Here is a 21,934-nt window from a genome sequence, read left to right as displayed (position 1 = left end):
GCCAAATAATATAAAGAAAATAGAAATATAGGCGCTTTGCAATGTAAACGTGGGTTAAATAAACATAGGATATGCAGAACATCTCAGTGTATCACCATGAAACTGTTGCTGAGCTGCATTCCCATAGAGATATCTGACATTGGTAGGTTCTGTAAACCACATGATATCTTGCTCTCAGTATGAGTGATGTACAAATCTCTTCATAGCTGTGAGATTGAAGGACGAACAGTTTGCAATATATTGAATGTATGTAATGTAGCGTGAGATCAATCTACTTTAAACTAATTGCTTCTGTTCGTTTTCTACTCCTTTTATAATTGTAAAAATGCCATGTCGAGTAATAGTATGTTGGAACGAGCAATCATGTACGAAGAAGATCCATAATGAATAACAAAAGCATATTATACACTCCTAGCATGTCTCCCCTGACATAGCCCTATTCTCTTCTAGGAAACACATTATTTTTTAGTCTATCTTTAGGTTGAACTGATCCAGTTTTGGCTAGAAGATCGCAGTGTTGAATAAGCTTTTAGAGAAAAAACAATCATACTAATGCCACAATGATAAAAAGAAAAAGTGTACTATACTATAGTAATACATTTCTTAGTACTCTTAACATAGATTTCTATTATATGTAGAGCTGATTTTTATTTAAATTAACTAGTCTAATTGGCAAGAGAAATAGTAGTAGCAGAAAGCAAGATATCAGTTGTGCTGGCAGCAGCAACAGTAGTAGCATTAGCAGTAGCATTAGCAGTAGCATTAGCAGTAGCATTAGCATTAGCAGTAGCAGTAGCAGTAGCAGTAGCAGAGGCATTAGTAGTGGTATTATCGGCAGCAGCACCAGTGTTATTGAGAGGGTAAACATATTGCTCATCCCAGTAAGGTTGAGTCACATTGTTACAGGCCAAGGCAGACACAACGTTGAAAGTCTTTTGAAGCTTGGGCAACCAGAACATGGTCATGTTGACAGTAGCATGGTTCAATTCGTGTTCAAGTACAACGTGACCAGTCTTGTCTTTGCCAGACTTGTAGTTCTCAATCCATTTTTCAAAGTAGCCATCCACGGTACTGGTAGGGAGGTTACCACCACCAGGAGCCTAAAAAAATAATGAGATTCATGACAATAAATAATAAAACTATATATACCTTCATGTCCCAATCGTTAGTGTCTTCATCCCAAATGACAGTTCTGAGACCCATTTGGTAAGCAATAGCACGGACACGGTCATCAACATCACCTTGAGGAGGTCTCCAACACTTGGTAGTAACACCAGTAGCTTCCTTGATAGCCTTCAAGGTCCAGTAGAGTTCAGCAACAACTTCATGGTTGTTCTTGGTAGTCATGACGGGATGAGACCATGTGTGAACACAGATATGGTGGCCATCGTTAAAAGCTCTCTTGGCAGCAGCAGGGTAAGTAGCGACGTTGGAACCAATGTACTATATACAACAAAATCAGCTGATTGAATCTATGTTAATTTACGTACGAAAAGAGTAGCCTTTTGGTTGTTATGTTCAGCCAAGTAATTGTACAAAGCAGGCTCGGCGTAACGGTTTTCCGTCTTTGCGTTTTCATCATAATAAAGGTTGAATGGCCCATCGTCATAAGAAAGACCCCAATCACCTTTTCTACCACAAGTATAATAATCTTGAGGGATATTAATCTTGGGGGTAACACAATTGGTATCAGACCACCAACAGTAAGGATCCTTGGGTCCGTCAGTGTCTTTGACCCAGTCACCGTTTTTCTTTTGTTTTCTGACAGGAGCATTGGGAACGAGAGACCAATCAATCTTTGCAATAGCAGCCTTAACTTCCTTGGAAGTAGTACTGGGCGTCTTCCAGGTTTCAGGGTAGCCAGATAAAGTGTAAGTAGGCAATGTCTTACTCATATTGTAAGGACCATAATTGTATTCACTAACAACATCAGTAGGCTTGGCCATTTCAGGGAAGTCAGGTGAATGAGAAGGAATGTAAGATTTGGTAGCAGTAGCAGAACCAGTTGTGGTAGCAGTAGGGGCGGCAAATGCCAATTGACTACCCAACGAAAGCAAAGCGGCACTTAAGATAGTGATCTTCATGTTGGAAAAAAAATAAAAGAAAGGAAAGGAAGTAATGGTTAATTACTGTATTGAAGTTGAAACACTTATATACCCATGAATATTTTTAGATTCTGTAAATTAGATTAGGGAAAACAAAAGAAACAATGCACAAAATTTTTCGTTGCGTCAGTGTAGCGTTGGATCTTGCTTTAAAATAGAATACAAACATATGTTGAAATCCAAAAAAAGATCCAATTATAGAATATTTTACCTGAAAAAGGCCATTTTCATCTTCAGATACGGGTAAATCATGATCAGGTTTTGTAGAATTGACCCAATTGTACCTGTACTCTTTTTTTTTTTTTTTCCATAAGAAAGAAGAGAAACGAATAAAAATAGAGCAATCGAGTGAGCGTTTATGACTGAGAATGCAATTTTGTAGATCAAATAATATAAAAAAGTTACCGAGATTGCCAAGACTTGAGGCTCAGCATATTAAGCTGCGAATAAAAGCATGTATCTTCTTGATAGCAAAAGCTTTGGGGTAATCGCTTGGTATTGATGTCTGTTGTATATCTTTTGAGTTGCTTGTCTTTTGTTGTTCGCGTCAACGTAGAATTTGGGATGCATCAATAAACGTATGTTCCCTTTTTTCTGCTAATTTTATTTCTCCAAAAATAATATTTTAGTGCAGACACTGCTGTTGAAATGAGCCAATAATCTCCTTTTATATAAAGGAATAGGCTAAGCGCTATTAGAGAGCACATGGAGAAAGTAGTAATTTAAAAAGCTACAGAATACACTGCAATTACAACAATAACAAAAAAAAATGATAGATTATCAGAGAGAATTTATCAAACCTCAAAAGCAAAGAAAAAAGATAGGCTATCTCTCTTTTCTTCTACTGTGCTTTGATTGATACAACTCTAAGAGGTTATGCTATGTAGATTTAGTATGAAACGGCATATTTCTTGTTTCTCGATGCACTGATACTTCTGTACTACTCTATTTCAACTCAAATAACAACGAAGACAAGTGTGTCAATTAAGCTTTTAAATGTTGCATATGATGGAGACACAATTTTAGAAAATAAAAAAAAGGAACTTGTCTTTTTCGACCCAATATATATATATATATATATATATGTATATATGTATGTATATATGTATATATGCAGCATTTTATTGATTCGTATCAAACTGAACCATGGCATCAAATAAGTGCTCCGCATCCGGTTTGTCAGCCACGACATCGACTTGAAAGTTTAAATCTTTTGTGATAAAATCCGCTGTTGTTGGACCAATGGCAGCAATGCGAAACAAACCACCAAACAATGTTGACATGCTATCTGGGCTTGCGTCCTTTATAAACTTGATTCCCGAAGGACTAAAGAACACTAACCATTCCCCTTCATGGTAATCAAGATGTTTCATACGATTTTTTAATTCTGGGTGTGGACATGTAGCATATGTCTGAACTTCATGAAACGGAATATGTGCTTCATGTAGTGCTTCGGGTATTAAATCGCGTCTTTTATCGCCCGCCAGAAACAAATAATGTGAGGAGTTTAGCAAATCTTTGATTAATTCGGATGCTCGAGGTGCTATCACCCAATGACGATGATCGTGACTTTGAAATAAAGGGGACTGTGCTAATACGTCTGCTGTTTTTGGACCTACAATGTAAATAGGCAATGTATTCCATTCCTCGTGCGTTTTATCGGTCATTCGACATATGTTGTACGCCTGATTTATTGCTTCTACTGAGCGCTGCGAAGTCAATATAAGACCCTTGCAGTCTTGAGGACCTTGGCTTAAGATAATGGCAAGTGCTTCAACGTTATCTAGAGCATGGTCTAACACCGGAATGAAATCGGGTTTGTATTGTTTCTCAAATAAATTACGATATGCATCGTCGCTTTTTTTAAATAAAATGACACGCTTTTTTTCCATCCTACGCGTGCGTGTGTGTATATATAAATATCAAGAGAAAAGCAAAAAAGAGAATCATCCATTTTTGGGGAGCAGAGTGGAGTTTTTAATTATTGTAATTTATTCACCTGTCGGAGACACTCCGAAATCAATTTAAAAAAAGGAATACAGGTTACACAACGACACTCAACATTACAATACAAGTGTGTGACGTTATAACAAATAAACAACAAAGAAGAAGTGAGGGGAGTAAAAGAGGAGTTGGACTAAGTTGTTTATGGCAACTTTACTTTGTCTGGTTCGCATTTTAGTACATGGAAACAATTGGTTCATTGTCTCAGAAACGAGACAGACGCAGAGTGGAATTGAAATTATTTTTTTTAGTAAAAACTTTATTTCTTGATCGGAAGTGTCTTGTCTTCTTACTTGTGGCACAGACAAAAGTATTGTTACATTGATAAAAAAAAAAAAGTGATACTTTATGAATCAAAAAGTAAAAAAAGAATCAATTCATTATACGTTTTTTTTAGTAACTAGGGGTAAATGACAAAAGGGCAACAATAAAGGAAGAAAAAAGTTAAAGGATAACAATGAAATCAGATGTGTGTGTATGTATGTGTGTGTGTGTGTGTATGTGTGTGTGTGTATGTTGCATTTTATCTTTATGACTCCTACACTCCTACTATCTTTTTAGGTTACAAAAGAATTAATGATAACTTCTTGTTCTCCTTTTGTTAGCTTGTGTAAGCTTATTTAAACAATACAACAACAACAAGAAACTTGTATAATAAAACAATATATAAAAATGGGAGGAGACATGCAATGCGTTTTTTGTTTGTATTCTTTTTTTTTGCCATTGTACAAAAAAGCATACTGTAAAAAATAATTCAAAGTCAGTTGAGCCCAGTCCAAAAAAAAAAGAGCAAAGAATAAAGCCAGAACAAAAAGAAATAAAAAGAGAAGAGAGAAACGAAAAAGAAAAAGATAGATCCTTAATGGTTTTTTAACGCTTTTCTTTTTTTCTTTCTTTTTTTCATCCCTTCTTCTCTTTTCTTTCCTTATATTTATAACTTATACTTATCTTTTTTATATCTTATCCTCTTTTTCATATTCTTTTATCCCCAAAAAAGGCCTTTTAGAAACATATATATATATATACCACTTATTCACCCTATATACCAATCTACCTATAAAGAAATATATATATATATATTCAAACAAAATGCTTTCTATCTCTCACCGTCCCTCTTCACCTTATATGTATTCACCCAAGGAAGATGTCTCTTATTTACATGAGCATCAAAGAAGATACCCTGTCCCCACGCCTCCACCTTCCTCAGCGTCTCCCATTGAACTAGCTCCCATCTTAGATATTTGTGATTCAACAGGTAAAATATTTATATTCGTTATGTTAAAACTCAAACTCTATTAGACAACAGACCACTTTCTCCAGACTCACCCAAGTTAAAAAAATTCTCTTCTTTGGGTGCAGATGGACACTTTGCTCATTCTGTTTCTTCTCTTACTCCTCATCTTGTAAAACCACCACCTTTCTTGGAGCCCAAACCAGTATTGCAAAGCCCTCAATGTCAAACAGGTTTCTTTTCGTTGGATCTATTCAAAGTATTTAAGAACAAAGCAATCATACCAAAGCTTCAAATCCCTATACCACGCAGATCTTGTTCGCGTCCTGTAAATAACTACAAAAAAGATATACCATCCACCAACAATGAATACAAAGACAGTGATAATATGATACCAACCCCCATGTCACCTATTATGGCTGCTGCCTCTGCTTCTGCTGCGGCCGCTGCTGCCCATAGGCACCCTGGTTCTCAAGTAGCCAAGACTCTCTTGAAATCCATTCAATCAAACACAAATGCCGGTATCAAACGATCCTTTGGTGTCCTTGAAGAAGACGATGCTTTCTCTACTACTTCTGATGAACATGACTTCCAAGTTGAATATAAAAAGTCAAATGTTGACCAAAGTATGTTCTTGACCAAGAACGCTCATATCAAAAGACCTCGTAATGCCTGGATTCATTTTCGTTGTCATTACGGACAAGCCCTTAAATCTCAAGACCCTACTCTTAGAGCAGAAGAAATCTCCAAGTAAGCTTTATCTTATATCATTAGAAACCAACTAACTTTCTTTTTAGGCGTGCTTCTCGTCGTTGGAGTAAATTAACTGAAAATGAAAAGAAACCATGGCATGGTCTTGCAGAACAAGAAAAGCTTGCTCATCGAGAAGCATTCCCTGAATACCGTTACTGTCCACGTCGAGCCAACGCCTCCTCTTCTCCCCCCTCTACTCCTGTTCCTCATGGTACTGCTGGCAATGTTAGACCTAGATCAGTCAGTGAAGTTCATACGCCACTTCACATGCACGATGTCTTTCATCGCAACAATCAAAAGAGGGTCAAGCGTGGCTCAAAATAAGCTACCTGATGATGCTGTTAAGTAGATCTTATTATCATGACATCTTCTCTATATATATATACACACACACAAACACAATTCCATATAGCATCACAATCACACACGCATATATACACACACACACGAAGAATTCTTTGCATTTGCTTATTCCCCTCTTTTTCTCCCCTTGTCTTTTTTGTTTCTTTCTTTTATCCTTTGTTTCTTTTCTTAGCATTTCAATAAAATACATATATACATTCACATTGACAGGTGGGACAATAATATACTGAAGCAACAAGTCAAGTGACCGTGCACTTGAGATGTGCCTCGAATCTTTTTGACAATTACCTATTGTTTAGTGCTATGCAATGTAACAAAGATAAGAAAGTTGCGAGCCAATAAGAAATGAGTGCTATTTTAAAAAAACTACTTGGCTATACTAGATCTACTGATTAGAAAGAAAATAAAACGAGTTTTCATTATCCAAACTCCACTCCTATTATTGTTCTTGGATCCGTATTACCGACATCAAGCTGCAACCCCCCATGGTTACATTGTTTCGAAGTCGGATACTCAAAAGGGGCTTACGGAGTTTGAACTCAAGGAGATCGCTGTTACCTTCTTATGCAATTCATCTCTCCTTTTCTTCTGCAAGGTGTCACCATGACCAAAATACATTTTATTATACAAGATGAAGTTCTTGATTAATTTCTTTAAACAAGTCTAGAGCGCTTGATTGATATTCTAATTTACTCGTGGCTATACTTTCGTGTAAAGTAAGCACTTCTTCTACAGGTGTTTGTTCCTCTTCAGGCTTCAATTGTTGTTGCTTTTGAATGCTTTTCTCTAAAGCATCACAATAGTTTTGGTATTTGATTATATCGTGTAATAAATATTTGGACCTTGCTTCCCAATTACTTAGGACTTTGTTATAATTATGGCATTTGCTTGTAAACTTACAACAATAAGTAAACAAATAAACAAAAAAAGAAAAGTTGGCTTACCTTGATTAAAATCTTACTCTTAATATCTCTATGACAATTAATTTCATTATTAAGATAAACTAAATGCTTTTGAAGTGCTTCAAATTGTTCTTTTTCATCTAATTGACTCGAGACCATCGTTGGCGTAGGCGGAATCCAATCTTGTATCATAATCGAATCAGGGTCTTGCATGTTATCATAATAGTGCGATTTTTGATGATAGCCTTTGTGCATCGCGTCCAGGTCCATCACTACATCATTCAGACAGTCTCCCCAGCCATATTCCATGTTACTCACACCACCAGGCAAGGGTTCTTTACTTTCCCTTGCAGCCCAATAGTTACAAGTCATCACCCATTCTTGTGCTTGCTCCGCTGAAGCTACTTGGAACAAATAAACCCCGCCGTCCGACTGTTGCAATGCAAACACATGTGGTCTTTGTCGGTTGTATCCCGGTGGCGGTAAAGGATTTGATAGTGTATGATTCAATCCAATCTTACCAATCAGTTGTGAACTAGTCTAATAATATAAAGTTAAACATAAAAAAAAGTTTATTTTTTTTAAAAATACTTACAGCCCATTTGTTGTGTTGTTTCATGTCTGAAAAATGAGGTACCGTACTTGAGTGACGGAACAGGCTTTTGTTATGATCGTTTGTGTCCTGTAGTGCATACATACGCAATTCGCCTTCATGTCCTACTTCTAAAAAGCATTCTTTCCATTCTCGGTGGCGTGCTTTTTGTGTTGCATTCTCGAGTAAATGTTTGCGCATCACAAGACCTTCTTTAAAATAAGGTGGTCGGCTTGAAAAAAGATGTGTGGCATGTGGGACATATTGCATTATTGACTGCGTTGGATGTGGCGAGCCACATCGCGAGCTTAAAGAAGCTGCGCTTGAACTGGCAGAGGAAAATGAGTCTCTTCGAGGTGACTTGATAGAAGAAGAGGGTGTTAATGGACGAGTGTATCCTGAGCTAATACTTGTTCTCGGTAAGGGCGCAGGAGAAGGTGGAAGAGGAATAGTGGGTGGTGGTGAAGGAGCTAAGCTTGTTGGTGAAGCTGTTATTATCTATTCTCCAAATGTCAATATTTACACATGGCTCGTATGAATCCTACCTGATCTTGTCCGTCTAAAATAAGCATACTTTCCCTGCCTGATTTACGTATAATTGAATTCACACTGCGTTTGATTCCAATCACCCGACGGCTTCCTAAAATACTGCCTCTTTTACTCAAGCTTGTTTTTCTTGATAGGGGTTGCAAAATTTGATAGTGTTTGACAGAGATGTACATCTCCTAAAGTCTAATGTCAGTTCTCTCTCCCCTAATTCTGTAGGTCGAAAAAAGGAACTATACCTTGAGGTTATATTCTACTTCAGCTTCCCAGTTCCGATAGTCAGGGCTATTGTGCTCGTCTTTCTGGTCACGAATGGTTGACATTGTGTTACGAATAAATTCAGAACGCGTCATTCTAGTGTGGTTTCCTTGAGCAACGTGTAGGTCCGTATTTAGCAATAGCAGAGAATAGACAACAGCGTATACAACATCTATAAGAATTAAGTCCTCTCTCTCTCTCTTCTTTTTTTTCTTCTTCTAATATTGTCTTACCTGCACTACCAAACAAACAGTTTGGATTACATTCCCAATAACGATTGGCAAAGGATTCCAAGATGCGATCAATTTGTTGTGCTTCTGCCTTGAAATAGAGCTTGTTACATAGCTTTCTAAATGCACTGTCTAGACGCATGTCAGAAAATACAAAGTATTTCATGTATTCATATAGCACAGCAGAATTAAATGGCTTTCTATAAACAAGTAGTGAGTATATATTGCTTTACCTATGGACTTACCCTTGACCCAGCCATTCGGCCATTTTCTCTTTTGCTACAATTGTTTCGTCTTCGTGCCATAAAGATAAGGCTGCATTCTTTATTTTTTCTTGCTCTTGTTGTTCAAGATCCACTTCAATCTTGGCACTATCATGATCTGCAACATGGATCTTGATTGTACTATGTAACTCTTTACTCTTAGGATCATCAAACAAGTGAAGTGTATCATCTGACGTTTTCCAGACATCATCTAGTGTTTTTGAGAATTCATCAGATAATTGATGTGGTGCCTTGAGTGTAGAATCAAGCGATAAAGAACTAAGTAAATGAGGCGCTGATGTCGATTTAGGCATAAACAAAGAAGATTCGTCTAAAGACAATGTACTTGTATGGCCTGACAATGCTTTTTCTGCCTGCTTGCGCAATGCCATTTTATCAGAGACGGAAAGTTCTCCTTCTTCTTCGCGTTCTTGTTTGGCTGTTCGAAGATCGACTACAGTAATGGTGCTTGCATGTTTATCTTCACCATTAAACAGTGTTTGTTGATTACTGCGTACGCTTAAGCGTTTACTGTTACCGCTATGACGCTTCCAATTTAGCATCGATTTAGCAAGATCATCATCAGCAGGCAATTTCTGATTTTTGCGTTTGTTGTTATGTTGTTGAGGAATAGGAGGTACAGGAGGGATAGGGATTGTAGGTGGAGGTGGGGCAGGTGGAGAACTAGAGAGGATTCTTTCACCCTTTTGAATGCTTACAACAAGTCCACCTGCACTTCCAAAATGGCCCCCACTTAATCGTTTGGTTAGACTGCTATTGTTCTCTTCTGATTGTTCAGTATGACTTGTTTGATTCAACAGTCTTTTTTCTCTTTCAATATCTTCTTGTGAGACACCTGTGGCATCTACAAAATCGTCGTCATCATCATCTGTTGTTGTTGTGATAGAATCCACATCAGCTTCTTCGTCTTCGTCTTCTTCAAAATTCTGTTGATGAGATACAACAGTAGTAAATGAACTCTCACTTTCACAAGCAACTGAATTACTTGAGTATCTTTGTCGTTGAGAATCATCGTCTATAGAATAAATGGATTCATCACCACCAAATGTTGAGTAAATAGAACAAGATCCAGATGATTTACGTAACGAAGAAGTAGAAGTAGAAGCAGTAGGCTTATGCATCTCTAAACTAGACAACTCAGTTTTGTCTTGTTCGTTCGGTAAAGGCGTTGGAATCAGAATAGGGTCAACAGTAGGTCGTTTTGTTAATAAATGATCAGGTAGATTAGTCAAAAATTGTTGTTGATTTGGCTGAGAAATAGCTCTTGATCTTGGGTAATTTGGTGGTGGAGCAAGTGGGATTTTGTTATGCTTTTTGCTCTGTTGATGCTGAATGGGACGAATATGAGGTTGGTCTGCTTCCTGGTTTAGAAAAATGTCATCGTCCAAAGTCTAATTAGAATTAGAATTTTCTGGCTGCAGGGTTTCACTAATTTAATTAATTTTATTTTGTTACCTTGCCTCTTTTTTTAAACAGTTTGCCAAATCCACTGGATGCATTTTTTGAACTTGAAATAGAAGAAGACTAATACATGGTCAGAATAGTCAACATAATAGACTTGTTCTACCTTAGAATGCTCTGAAGAAGAGCGTGGTGTATAACTAGGATATTCGTCTTTTTGGATTCCTAAAGCAGTATCAAACTTTGGTCTTTGGATATCATGAGTAGGCATTGGTGGTGAAGTAGGTTGATCTTTAGTTAATAGTCGAGATATAAACCCTTTCTTAAATGTATTGCTATCTAAGATAACTGAACTTGATCTTCGTCGAGCATTATTATTGGGTGGAATAATACGGGAATTAGGTAGCATATATATATATAAAAGAGCAAAAAAAGAAAAGAAGAGAGAAAAGAGAAGAGAAATAATAAAAAAAAAATGCTATTTTTACACTATGCAATAATAACAACAGCAACAACAAGAAGCAATGTATATGCATTTATAAACAGCATTTTAGTTTAGTGTAACCTATCGTTTATCATACATAATTAAGGCTTTTTTACACATGTCTATTCTGAATCATTGTATCTTTTTCGTAAGGTACGGTACTTTTTCAAGTAGTACATCGTTTCTAGTTCTTTTATTTATTTTATGTTACTATTCTTCATACTCCATCTTACCTTTAATGATATATTTTCCAAATTCAATCGACTTTTTTATCTCTTTTTCGTCTGTCAAGTCTCTTTTTTCATAAAGGCTGCTTTTAATTTGGGTCGAAAAAAACTTGAATATCCTGCAGGATATTCTCTGCCTAAATAGACCAGCTTTTATTTACTTTTTGTTATTTGGTTTTTATAATGACATTTTTTACTTGTTTATAGAGAGAAATAACTTGAGAACGTAGTTGAGGATTGGGCATAATGATGAAATAAGAGAAAAAAGAGGTATTTTCTCACGCCAGCAGAACAGGTCATTTGCATCAACAGTTGAACAAGACGCGTACTTTGATTGGTCACGAATAGATGCATGTCTATGTCATCAAGATGAGAAAAAAATTTTTTTTCTTTCTCTTCTTGGTTGAATGTCCGTCTCAAAAAGATATAAAAGGCGAGGACATGTTTGCCCTTGATGGTTTCTTTCCCCTTTCAATTATCATTGAATTGGGCACACACTTGTAAACAATTCAATAAAATTTTTTTTTCTATCTTCCATAATCTCTATCTATTGTTTGTAATATGACAAAGTACATTATTGTCTCTGGTGGTGTTATTTCTGGTATTGGTAAGGGTGTCATTGCCTCTAGTACGGGTACATTGTTGAAGACGTTGGGTCTCCGTGTCACTGCCATCAAAATTGATCCCTATCTTAACATTGATGCTGGTTTGATGACTCCCTTGGACCACGGTGAAGTCTTTGTCTTAAACGACGGTGGTGAAGTTGACTTGGACTTGGGTAACTACGAACGTTTCTTGGACGTCGAGTTGAGTCGCATCAACAATATTACCACAGGTAAGATTTATCGGGAAGTGATTGAGAAGGAGCGCAAAGGTGATTACCTGGGCAAGACTGTCCAAGTCGTGCCCCATGTCACGGATGCCATCCAGAACTGGGTAGAGAAGGTGGCCACCATGCCTGTGGATGACTCAGGAGAAAAGCCTGATGTCTGTATCATTGAGTTGGGCGGTACTGTGGGTGACATTGAATCTGCTCCCTTTGTGGAAGCCATGCGTCAATTTCAGTTCCGTGTGGGCCATGATAACTTTTGTTTGATCCATGTCTCCTTGGTGCCTGTGGTGGGTTCTGTGGGTGAACAAAAAACCAAGCCTACTCAAATGAGTGTTCGTGATCTTCGTGGTGCTGGCCTTATGCCTGATTTGATTGCCTGTCGTTCTTCCAAGCCCTTGGATGACAGTGTTGCTTCCAAGATCTCCATGTTCTGTCATGTTGCTCCTGAACAAGTGTTGGCTGTCCATGATGTGTCTTCTGTCTATCATGTCCCTATCTTGATGCGTGAGTCTGGTGTGATCGATTTCTTCCGTCGTCGTCTTAACCTGGATATCCTTAAGGTCAGTGATGAACGTCGTTTGGTGGGTGAACAACTCTGGAAAGAATGGACTACCTTGGCCTCTGGCTATGAACATTTACATGAAACAGTCACTATTGCGATTGTCGGTAAATACACAGATCTGCATGACTCTTATATCTCTGTCTACAAGGCTCTTGAGCATGCTAGTTTAGCTCACCAACGCAAGATCAAGATTGAATGGGTGGATGCTTCTGATTTAGAGCATGAGACATTAAAGGCAAACCCTATCAAATACCATGAATCATGGAAATCTGTCTGCTCTTCCGATGGTATTCTTGTGCCTGGTGGTTTTGGTAGTCGTGGCATTGAAGGTATGATTATGGCTGCTAAATGGGCTCGTGAGCACAAGATTCCTTACTTGGGTATCTGTCTGGGTATGCAAATCTCCGTGATTGAATTCGCTCGTAACGTGTGTGGTATGGATAACGCCAATTCTGCTGAAGTGGATCCTGAAACCAAGACACCTGTGGTTGTCTATATGCCTGAAATCTCCAAGACTCATTTGGGTGGTACCATGCGTCTTGGTCTTCGTCCTACTCTCTTTCAAGAAGGTACTGAAAACTCGCGTGTCCGTAAACTGTATGGTGGTAAGCCCTCTATTGATGAACGCCACCGTCACCGTTATGAAGTCAACCCTGAGCTTGTGGATAAGATTGAAGCCAAGGGTCTCAAGTTTATTGGTAAAGATGAGACTGGTCAACGTATGGAGATTGTGGAATTAGATGACCATCCTTACTTTGTTGGTTGTCAATACCATCCTGAATACCTTACTCGCCCCTTAAAACCTTGTCCTTTGTTCAGTGGCCTTATTTTAGCTGCCATTGGCAAAATTGACACTTTGTAATTTTAGTTAGAATGTAAATATTTATTCAAATGAAAGAATAGATTTGAAATAATTGTCCTTTACTGTTTTGTGTGTGTGTGCTGCAGTTGTTACATAGAGTTAATGGCTTCTTGTTTTTAAATCATTCTTGAAATAGTATACTTCTGTTTATGACTCTCAATAAATGGGTTCCATTCACTTTCAATAAAGATAAGACATTACCTTTTTTTTTTTTTTTTTTTTCATTGACTCTATCATAGGCCCCAAATCAAGTGAAGACAAAAAAAAAATGAAGTTTAAATTTATTCTTGGCCAGCATGAACAAAATTAGTAGTATTGAAATGAAGATCTTGTAGGTGCTGGCTGAGGTCTGTATTGAGTAGAGTATGTAGAATAAAGAGATGACTGATATGAATTATATACATTGTTGGATAGAGTGGGTGATTTGGGATAGTTGGGCACACGTCGTTGCAATTTCTGTTGCTTCTTTTTTACTGCAAGCTCCTTTTGTGAGCTAAATAATTTGCTTAGGGCAGCAATCACGTTTGGTCTATTCACATTGTATTTCTCGCCAAATGCCTGAGCCAATTTTTCTGGTTCGTCCAGTTCTCGAATAGGCACAGGTACCTTCAGACTGGCTGACAATTCTACATTCACAGTGACCAACAGACTATTTTGTGGGGGAGGAGGAGGGGCAGTTTCGGTTGGTATCATGGGACGTCGACCGCCTTGATAATTGACTGGCTTTGGTAACTCTGGTGCAGAATAATCTGAATATCTCTGTTTCGATGGATTTGAGAATCGAGATTTGCTATCCGCATCTTGGTTGGGTATGGAATTAAGCCAAGAGGGTCTGTCTGAAGGTATATTGTTATTATTAGTGTTGTCATTTAAAGTAGTGATAGTAATGGTAGTAGTAGTATTAGTAGCGGTAGTAGTATTAGTAGTGGCAGTATCATTCCAACCAGTGCTTGCATTCCAACTTGTTTCTGTTCCCCAATGATTATTGTTCCATGAATCAGTCTCTTCCTTTGTTTCCTTCGGTGTCTCTTGTGGCGTCTTTTTCGAAATAACAGAGCCAAGAGCGCCCCAGTTACTATCTGCATTGATTTCTGCCATGGTGGATGCCCAACTTGATTGTTTCTCTTCCTTTTTATTTTCTTGTCGAGGCATAGTTTTCTATAGACAATAAACAAACGCACTTATATGACCTCCGCTTACCTCTGACTGTTCCCAAAAAGGCGTATCGACTAACACTGACTGAGACCAATTCGATGGGTTTGGGGGTGGTGCTCGCAGTGTAGAGAACACGGCTGATTTTGTTTGTTTAGGCAAGGTAGATTTCTTGTTCATGGGCTTCTTTTTGGTGCCATTGGAACGTGTACTTTCTGGTAAACCAAGCGCCTGTTCTGTTTTTCGAATTGCTTCCTGCATCTTCTTTTTGGGTACTTGAATATGCTTTCTTTGGGCAAGAATGAGCTCTTCGTCGATAGGCTTAAAGTTTTTTCCTTTTCTGTGGAGATTACCACTGCCTAGATCATTGGGTCCTATTTTGATGTTTGGGTCGAGTAAAGCGTCCCATCCTTTTGGTGGCGACTCTTTTGCTTGGTCACCCCAAGTAGAAGCAAGAGGACCGTATTCTTCTTCGCTATCTGACATCCGTCTTTGTATTAAGTGTGAGTAAGGTTTATTTGAAAAAAAAAGGCCTCGCTTCCTCCTCTTAAGCTATCATCGGAGTTTTAATACAAATATCTTTTATTCTGTTTCTTTCATATATCTGTTATTTTGTTTAAGAATGTTGAATATAACCAGGGTTGATTTGTTTCATTTGTCTCAAGTGTATATGCGCCCTAATTACTTGGATTTCTGCTGATGGTATACATATATAAAAATAGCAGACGCGATTTCAATAAATGTGTGTGTGTCCGGTTCGGACTTTTTACTTGACAAGTAAGCTTCATAGCTAAAAGTAGATCTGCGCCGCAAAAAAAAAAATTCAACAAAAGAAACCAAAGGCCATGCCACCTTGAATTCTTCCTTTTTGACTATAATCCATCATGGGTGTGTATCCTAACAATTTCTAGAGAAAGAGTAGGTTCAATAATAGATGAAGAGGGAATAGAGTGTATCTAGATGGATGGATGGATAAAGAGAGAGAAACAATAAGACAGAACACTCCATAGACCGGACGAGAAAGGAAATAACTAAGCAACCAAAAACAGCATTCATCATAACAGCATTCTCTTTCTCTCTTTGCCCTTTTCGTCTTTATCTCCCTTAACCCAGCACTTGACTACTCTCTCTACTATTGAACCTACATTCATCGTTTGCATCATTCACTTATGTGTCTTTTTTTTATATAGGTAAGGGACAACCTAGAGGTTTAAACGCCGCTCGTAAGCTTCGCATCCACCGTCGTGACCAACGTTGGGCCGACAAGCAATACAAGAAGAGAGCTCTTGGTACTGCTTTCCGTTCTTCTCCTTTCGGTGGTTCTTCTCACGCCAAGGGTATCGTTCTCGAAAAGATTGGTGTTGAAGCTAAGCAACCTAACTCTGCTATTCGTAAGTGTGTCCGTGTTCAATTGATCAAGAACGGTAAGAAGGTCACTGCTTTCGTCCCTAACGATGGTTGTTTGAACTACGTTGATGAAAACGACGAAGTCTTGATTGCCGGTTTCGGTCGTAAGGGTCGTGCTATTGGTGATATTCCTGGTGTCCGTTTCAAGATTGTCAAGGTCGCTGGTGTTTCTCTCCTTGCCTTGTACAAGGAAAAGAAGGAAAAGCCCAGATCTTAAATCATTCTTTTTTTTCTCTGTATTTGATAATAAAACTGATACATACACACATAAACATTATTTTCATATAAAAAGTGAAATTAGCATGCACTCTAAATGGAGTAATAGGCTTATAGAAAAAAGGTTTTATGCATTGTTCCTTCCAAATTTCTTTTTTTTAAAACACAGCCATTCTTCATTTCTTTTACAGAGAAGGTAGTACAGAGGCTTGTTTGTTTGTTTATTATACATATGTGTGTGTGTTTTGTTCTATCTTAAAATAAAGAAAGAGGAGATAAACAAAACACATAATTAGTGTTATGTCATTTAGCCCATATGTACCCATAACAGGCTTGATAAAAGGAAAATGCTTTAACCTTCTAGCCTGGATCTGCACAAATTAATTTGGCGTATAACAAATTGCGCTTAATCGAATAACCGCATTACACCTTGTATTTGTTGTTATCTGTATAGTTTATTACATGAAAAAAAAAAGATTATAAGAAGGTATCTCTGTTCATGACATCAAATACAGCTGCTTGAGCAGAGATTCCCCAGTCAGAAAAGACTTCTTCTTCAGAGGGCTGTGCGACCATGTATTCATCAGGATGTGAAGTTGTTGTATGTACGACCGTTGGTAAGGGAGGTGGCGAAGAAGTAGGTAAATGGGTCCTTTCGTGTTTACGTAATGATCTTAAATGATAATAAGCTTTTCCGCAATCAGGATTCTTACAGAGATAGGGCCTAATATTAGAGTGAATTTTGGCATGTGTTGTTAAAGAATCAGGTCTAGAAAACTTCTTTCCACAGTCTGGTCCATAACAAGTGTTAGTGATCATGCAAATCGATGTCTATAGTATACCTGGTTCTTGACAAACAAATGGTCTTTCACCTGTATGTGTCCTAAGGTGATTATGCATTTTATGTCTTTTTGTAAATGGCTTTTGATTACGAGGACACTCTTTCCAGCAACAATAATAGTTTGCCTATACAATTAGCATATTGAAATCATTGGTACACAAATCATACCTTTCCACTTCCAATATGATCTGCCTTAACATGGTTAATCAACTCATCTAATGTCTTGAATTCAATTGAACAGTTCTCCCATTTACATAACTGAACTTCTTCTTCTTCCTCTTCTTCCTCCTCTTCCTCTTCTAGCTCTGTATCTGTTTGTGATGCAGACCTAACTTTATTTGCCTTCGTATTTAAATGGCCGCTTTCATCTAGTGTAACAAGGTTGATAAATGGCTGATATTTATATATATATATATACTTGCCTTTCCTATGGTGTCGTTCGTTTTCGAGTTCCATCACTCTTTCAAGTAATTGTTCATGCGTCCATAACTCAAGTTTGGCCGATAAAAGGTCAGGCATAGGTGGTGGTGTGGTGGATGCATAGATGTCTATTTTACCAAGGGATCGATGTCGTTTTGCCTTTAAGGACGATTTACGTGATTTAGTGACAGGCTCGGGTTTATTGGGTTTGATGGGAGTGGTGGTTGTATAAGGCGTAGATACCGTATGTCTTCTTGGCAATGTTCGTCTATGATTTGGGTAGGGCTGAGGCTGGTGAAAATGATGGTGATACATCATGCTTTGGTCGTCTTGAAATGGGATAGGATGAGGCACTGTAGGGATAGGCAACATAGTATTATCTGTCATGACCAACTGTGAATGAAAATTGGATAATGTATCCTACATGGTTATAAGCAATGTTATTCAATTTTTTTGTTTTATTTACCAATGGCTGAGGTGAAGTAGGTGACATAGCTTGATCTATCATCATATTAGAGGAATTATTGGTTGTTGTTGAAGAAGGAGAATACATGTTCAATAGGTTATGATTATTGCCTGTAAAATAATCATCCAAGTCCATTGAGTTCATCATCATGTTTGTTGTTGAGAGATCTAAGCTAGTTATTTGTTGTTGTTGTTGTTGTTGCGGAATAGCTCCAATTGGCACAGTAAATACGGAAATCGGATGATGGCTTTTTACAACAGGTGCAGTTGTAATATGAGGTGCATAATAATTGTTATTTATTGAAGATTCTGTCTATACAAAAACATAAACAAAGGGGAAAAAATGATACGCCTTCCTTCAACTAACTACTTACAAATTCTGGTGTTGTATATTGTGCCACGAGTGGCATCATTTGATTTGTAGTTACAGAAGCATAATTGTCTCTGTCTTGAGTAGGTACAGTATAGTTATTGATCATATAAAAAATAAAAAGGAAAGAAAGAAAGAAAGAAAGAAAAGAGGATAAGAAAAGGCTTAAAAATACAATAATCAAGGTACACAGAGTAAATGTTTATATATATATATATATATATGCGTTGTTTTAAACACAGACTACTTTTAACAATTCTCGAAATAAATGATTCTTGGGTAAACCAACCTAGAGATAATTAATATTTAATATTTAATATTTAACATACTATACTTACCACATTCCAATAATCGCCATGAATAGACTCTACAAACAGAGAAGCTTCACCTTGAATACCATAGCCACCTGCCTTATCAAATGGCTCATTGGAATCAACATCTAATTCATATATGAGAAGCATAAACAAATCACACACACGTACAAGCTTGTATTGTTTCGTCATCAAGACGGGTGAATGTAACATCCGTTTTCTCTACAAATCCAATACGCTCTACTTGACCAGATTGGCTCTTGAAAATAATTTGAACACCCGTCAATACTTGATGTGTCGAACCATTTAATGCGTGAAGCATAGAGAGTGCATGCAATGCATCGCGAGGCTTCTCAAGCACGCAATCATCCTTGACAACAATCGTATCTGCCCCAATCACAATGTCTGCTTGAGGAAGTTGAGCATCTTGCTAATAAACATTAATGCTTGTTTATGTCCTTATCATGATATATACCTCACAACGTTCAAATATTTCTTTGGCTTTCATATAAGCTGTATCGAACACATAATCTGCTCGAGTCTTGTATAGTGTAGGATCATTTTCATCGGGTTTTAAGGTGGGTACCACTTGAAATTTCAATCCCTTGTATTTTGGATGTGTGAATGGTTCCTTTTTTAATGCATTAAATCATACCATATCTGTCAGAATCTCACGCCTTCTCGGAGAAGCAGAAGCAAGAATAATGGATTTCTCGGATAACTTCTTTAAGGCAGGTAAATTCAATGGCATAATGAACAAAAAGAATAAAAAGAAAAGAGACTCGGCCAAACTCAGATTTAAAAATCCGAAGACGTCGTCATCAATGTGATAACCTTGAAAATATTTTTTTTTATATGTGTGTATGTGTGTGTGTATGTGTCTGTCATTCTACCCCGCTTCTTCCACTTATATTCAACCCCCTTCTCTAACATGGTATAGACAATAGATCATAGACAAGTATCACTGATATCTCACATAGCCTGTCCCTTTTGAAGCTCTTCTTCCTTTTGCCTTGATTGCTGGTATGTTCACCATTACCGGTACTGGCTTAAATGTGGTCAGATACTATTCCAACGATAGAAAGGTAAAATAAACATACAAAAAAAAAACAAGCGATTGAACACAGTCTGTATAGCCTGGAAGATACGGTCTTGATATCTGGGAAAGACAAATGATGGAACGCGATAGACGTTTGACTGGTTCACTTAGAGGACAAAGTGTAAGACATACTTAAAAAAAGAAAAAGAAAAAAAGATATTGATTTTCTTTTCTTTAGGATGAACCTATTGCACCAGCAGCTTTCAGTACCAATAGGTAAATACATATTCATATGTAGTTTATAGATAAACTAACTTCTATAAATAGTATTTGGTATTTGGAAAAGCACAGAAACCACTAAGAACCTCGACCTTCAGCTTTTTAATTAAATAAAAAAAAAAGGATGCTATTCTTCCAAGTCAAAATCATGTAGTTCAATCACTGTACGATGAGAAGCCATGGTATGATGGTCAGTATCTCGCTGTAGAATGACAACAGCCTTGGTCTGGTTCATTTGGACCTTCCATACAGTTCTTGCTGTCTCAGTAAACGATCGAATCAGAATACCATTTTCAATATCCCATAGCTTGACTCGCCCATCGGATCCACCACTCAAGATACGCTTTTGATCAAATTGCAAACAAGACACTGCATTATCATGGGCTGAAATACGATGCTTACATTCAAATGTCTCTATATCCCACACACGCAAACAGCCATCTGCACCACCACTGACGAGTGTTCTGTTGGATAGCTGTAGGTGGCCCACAAGCGAGGTATGGCCTTGCAGTGTCATTAAGCATTCACCTGTTTGAGCAGACCATATTCGAATACGAGAATCCAGTGAGCCTGTGACAACACGAGTACCATCAAAGGCAATGGCATAGATCTGAGAATGATGGCCTATAAATTCATGAATGCATTCGCCTGTGTCCATGTCCCATAAACGAGCCGTGGTATCATAGGAACCAGAAGCCACTCGGTTTCCATGGATAGCAATGCACCGCACACTGCCTTGATGTCCAGTGCAGATATGGACCAGTTGGCCCTGTTCAATGTCCCAGATACGCAAGGTGGTGTCTCTTGAGCCTGTGACAGCAATCCTGTCATTCTGTATTTTTAGGCATCGAATGGTAGAGACATGACCTTGTAGGACATGGCGTAATTCACCTGTGTTGAGGTTCCAGACTCTAGCTGCTCTAAAAAAAAAAAAAAAATTCAGTAAATGTACAGATCTGAACCATAATGCTTACCTATCACAACCACCAGTGACAAGTAGATGTTGATTCTGCTGTGTCTTGATAAACTGCAGCGCCCATACACCTCCTTCATGACCCAAAAGAGATCGAAGGTGCTTCCCTGTGGTTGAATCAAACACTTCCACCAGGTTATTATCACATCCAATCACAGTAAACGTATCGTCCATTTGAACTGAAGTGGCTAGCCCTTCTCCAATCTTACTTTCGCATGATATGACTTTAGCATTGCCTTGAATCCAGGCCATGTCAATACTGTATTGGCGACGAAATAGAGCTCGGTAGGTTACTCGTTTGTCCCAACTAAAATAGTTGTGTTTCAGACAAAGGGATTTCCATACGCCTTCATCTTGAAATAGATTAGCCCAATGACGAGAGACACATGAAGCTTGAGTTAGGGTATATGGGTCGTCTATCAAAGATACAATATGAAGAGCAATTTCAAGAGGTAGTTTGTATAAGAAATCAATCTTGAGTTTGGGTGTAATAAAGGTATGAACATAGTGCAGTAATTGACTATCGCAACAGTTGAGTATTTCAGTCAGAAAAAAGTAGCGCTGTTGAAAATTGAATTGTTGAAACGTTGTCTTGACTTGGTCCATATAGTTCATAGGTATTTTAGCATGTAAAGACAGGTAGCTGATAGGTGGTGTAGAAGGAGGAGAGGACATGAACTCTTGTAGCATTTTTTCTTCTTTTAAAGAAAAAAAAAGAAGAGAATAATGAATATACACACGCATAATTAAATCAGTAACACAAAACGCGGTTATTCTGCTGGGATCCAACTATTTCGTCATTTAAAGAGATCCAACTTTCTTTTA

At 37.8% G+C, this 21,934-nt stretch overlaps 12 protein-coding genes across 12 annotated transcripts; 4 read left to right on the top strand and 8 right to left on the bottom strand.

Moving 5' to 3' along the window:
- Positions 1 to 660: 660 nt before the first annotated feature.
- Positions 661 to 2,394, bottom strand: B0P05DRAFT_614268 (uncharacterized protein; the record flags this gene model as incomplete). The annotated part of the gene is made up of 4 exons (XM_051583403.1): positions 1,491 to 2,394; positions 1,150 to 1,443; positions 845 to 1,100; positions 661 to 665 (listed from the first exon to the last, which is right to left on the bottom strand). The coding sequence occupies exons 1-4, from the start codon at positions 2,082 to 2,084 to the stop codon at positions 661 to 663; spliced, it is 1,149 nt and encodes a 382-aa protein (XP_051434837.1). The 5' UTR covers positions 2,085 to 2,394.
- Positions 2,395 to 3,182: 788 nt separating this feature from the next.
- Positions 3,183 to 4,037, bottom strand: B0P05DRAFT_542144 (tetrapyrrole biosynthesis, uroporphyrinogen III synthase). Its single transcript, XM_051578280.1, has one exon. It carries the CDS (start codon positions 3,995 to 3,997, stop codon positions 3,227 to 3,229), a length of 771 nt encoding a protein of 256 aa, XP_051434836.1. The 5' UTR covers positions 3,998 to 4,037; the 3' UTR covers positions 3,183 to 3,226.
- Positions 4,038 to 5,234: 1,197 nt separating this feature from the next.
- On the top strand, positions 5,235 to 6,417 carry B0P05DRAFT_470474 (uncharacterized protein; the record flags this gene model as incomplete). The annotated part of the gene is made up of 3 exons (XM_051574555.1): positions 5,235 to 5,364; positions 5,409 to 6,090; positions 6,138 to 6,417. The coding sequence occupies 3 exons, from the start codon at positions 5,235 to 5,237 to the stop codon at positions 6,415 to 6,417; spliced, it is 1,092 nt and encodes a 363-aa protein (XP_051434835.1).
- Positions 6,418 to 6,668: 251 nt separating this feature from the next.
- Positions 6,669 to 11,145, bottom strand: B0P05DRAFT_603981 (uncharacterized protein). The gene is made up of 9 exons (XM_051583308.1): positions 10,836 to 11,145; positions 10,724 to 10,792; positions 9,230 to 10,659; positions 8,988 to 9,184; positions 8,736 to 8,926; positions 8,496 to 8,675; positions 7,954 to 8,448; positions 7,401 to 7,898; positions 6,669 to 7,351 (listed from the first exon to the last, which is right to left on the bottom strand). The coding sequence occupies exons 1-9, from the start codon at positions 11,076 to 11,078 to the stop codon at positions 7,079 to 7,081; spliced, it is 3,576 nt and encodes a 1,191-aa protein (XP_051434834.1). The 5' UTR covers positions 11,079 to 11,145; the 3' UTR covers positions 6,669 to 7,078.
- A 3-nt stretch (positions 11,146 to 11,148) lies between these two features.
- On the bottom strand, positions 11,149 to 11,847 carry B0P05DRAFT_542138 (uncharacterized protein). Its single transcript, XM_051578279.1, has 3 exons — positions 11,578 to 11,847; positions 11,491 to 11,530; positions 11,149 to 11,343 (listed from the first exon to the last, which is right to left on the bottom strand). Exons 1-3 carry the CDS (start codon positions 11,623 to 11,625, stop codon positions 11,276 to 11,278), a joined length of 156 nt encoding a protein of 51 aa, XP_051434833.1. The 5' UTR covers positions 11,626 to 11,847; the 3' UTR covers positions 11,149 to 11,275.
- A 94-nt stretch (positions 11,848 to 11,941) lies between these two features.
- On the top strand, positions 11,942 to 13,636 carry B0P05DRAFT_571706 (CTP synthase; the record flags this gene model as incomplete). Its single annotated transcript, XM_051581393.1, has 1 exon — positions 11,942 to 13,636. The coding sequence occupies one exon, from the start codon at positions 11,942 to 11,944 to the stop codon at positions 13,634 to 13,636; it is 1,695 nt and encodes a 564-aa protein (XP_051434832.1).
- A 228-nt stretch (positions 13,637 to 13,864) lies between these two features.
- B0P05DRAFT_542132 (uncharacterized protein) lies at positions 13,865 to 15,376 on the bottom strand. Its single transcript, XM_051578278.1, has 2 exons — positions 14,837 to 15,376; positions 13,865 to 14,794 (listed from the first exon to the last, which is right to left on the bottom strand). The coding sequence occupies exons 1-2, from the start codon at positions 15,272 to 15,274 to the stop codon at positions 13,943 to 13,945; spliced, it is 1,290 nt and encodes a 429-aa protein (XP_051434831.1). The 5' UTR covers positions 15,275 to 15,376; the 3' UTR covers positions 13,865 to 13,942.
- Positions 15,377 to 15,672: 296 nt separating this feature from the next.
- Positions 15,673 to 16,464, top strand: B0P05DRAFT_603980 (40S ribosomal protein S23; the record flags this gene model as incomplete). The annotated part of the gene is made up of 2 exons (XM_051583307.1): positions 15,673 to 15,676; positions 15,979 to 16,464. 2 exons carry the CDS (start codon positions 15,673 to 15,675, stop codon positions 16,410 to 16,412), a joined length of 438 nt encoding a protein of 145 aa, XP_051434830.1. The 3' UTR covers positions 16,413 to 16,464.
- A 382-nt stretch (positions 16,465 to 16,846) lies between these two features.
- On the bottom strand, positions 16,847 to 18,682 carry B0P05DRAFT_542128 (uncharacterized protein). Its single transcript, XM_051578277.1, has 6 exons — positions 18,512 to 18,682; positions 18,139 to 18,450; positions 17,675 to 18,092; positions 17,421 to 17,620; positions 17,254 to 17,377; positions 16,847 to 17,202 (listed from the first exon to the last, which is right to left on the bottom strand). Exons 1-6 carry the CDS (start codon positions 18,614 to 18,616, stop codon positions 16,889 to 16,891), a joined length of 1,473 nt encoding a protein of 490 aa, XP_051434829.1. The 5' UTR covers positions 18,617 to 18,682; the 3' UTR covers positions 16,847 to 16,888.
- On the bottom strand, positions 18,635 to 19,706 carry B0P05DRAFT_542124 (maf-like protein). Its single transcript, XM_051578276.1, has 4 exons — positions 19,294 to 19,706; positions 18,990 to 19,248; positions 18,846 to 18,946; positions 18,635 to 18,796 (listed from the first exon to the last, which is right to left on the bottom strand). The coding sequence occupies exons 1-4, from the start codon at positions 19,324 to 19,326 to the stop codon at positions 18,740 to 18,742; spliced, it is 450 nt and encodes a 149-aa protein (XP_051434828.1). The 5' UTR covers positions 19,327 to 19,706; the 3' UTR covers positions 18,635 to 18,739.
- Positions 19,707 to 20,259, top strand: B0P05DRAFT_542119 (uncharacterized protein). The gene is made up of 5 exons (XM_051578275.1): positions 19,707 to 19,752; positions 19,799 to 19,903; positions 19,955 to 20,038; positions 20,096 to 20,133; positions 20,185 to 20,259. Exons 1-5 carry the CDS (start codon positions 19,750 to 19,752, stop codon positions 20,216 to 20,218), a joined length of 264 nt encoding a protein of 87 aa, XP_051434827.1. The 5' UTR covers positions 19,707 to 19,749; the 3' UTR covers positions 20,219 to 20,259.
- Positions 20,260 to 20,263: 4 nt separating this feature from the next.
- Positions 20,264 to 21,784, bottom strand: B0P05DRAFT_470151 (WD40-repeat-containing domain protein; the record flags this gene model as incomplete). The annotated part of the gene is made up of 2 exons (XM_051574537.1): positions 20,264 to 21,056; positions 21,111 to 21,784. 2 exons carry the CDS (start codon positions 21,782 to 21,784, stop codon positions 20,264 to 20,266), a joined length of 1,467 nt encoding a protein of 488 aa, XP_051434826.1.
- Between the last annotated feature and the right edge of the window lie 150 nt (positions 21,785 to 21,934).

The sequence above is a fragment of the Gilbertella persicaria genome, assembly GCF_025201335.1.
Source record: "Gilbertella persicaria strain CBS 190.32 chromosome Unknown B0P05scaffold_20, whole genome shotgun sequence".
Taxonomy (NCBI): domain Eukaryota; kingdom Fungi; phylum Mucoromycota; class Mucoromycetes; order Mucorales; family Choanephoraceae; genus Gilbertella; species Gilbertella persicaria.
Note: the sequence above shows the minus strand (reverse complement) of the source record. Positions and strands in the feature narration are given on the sequence as shown.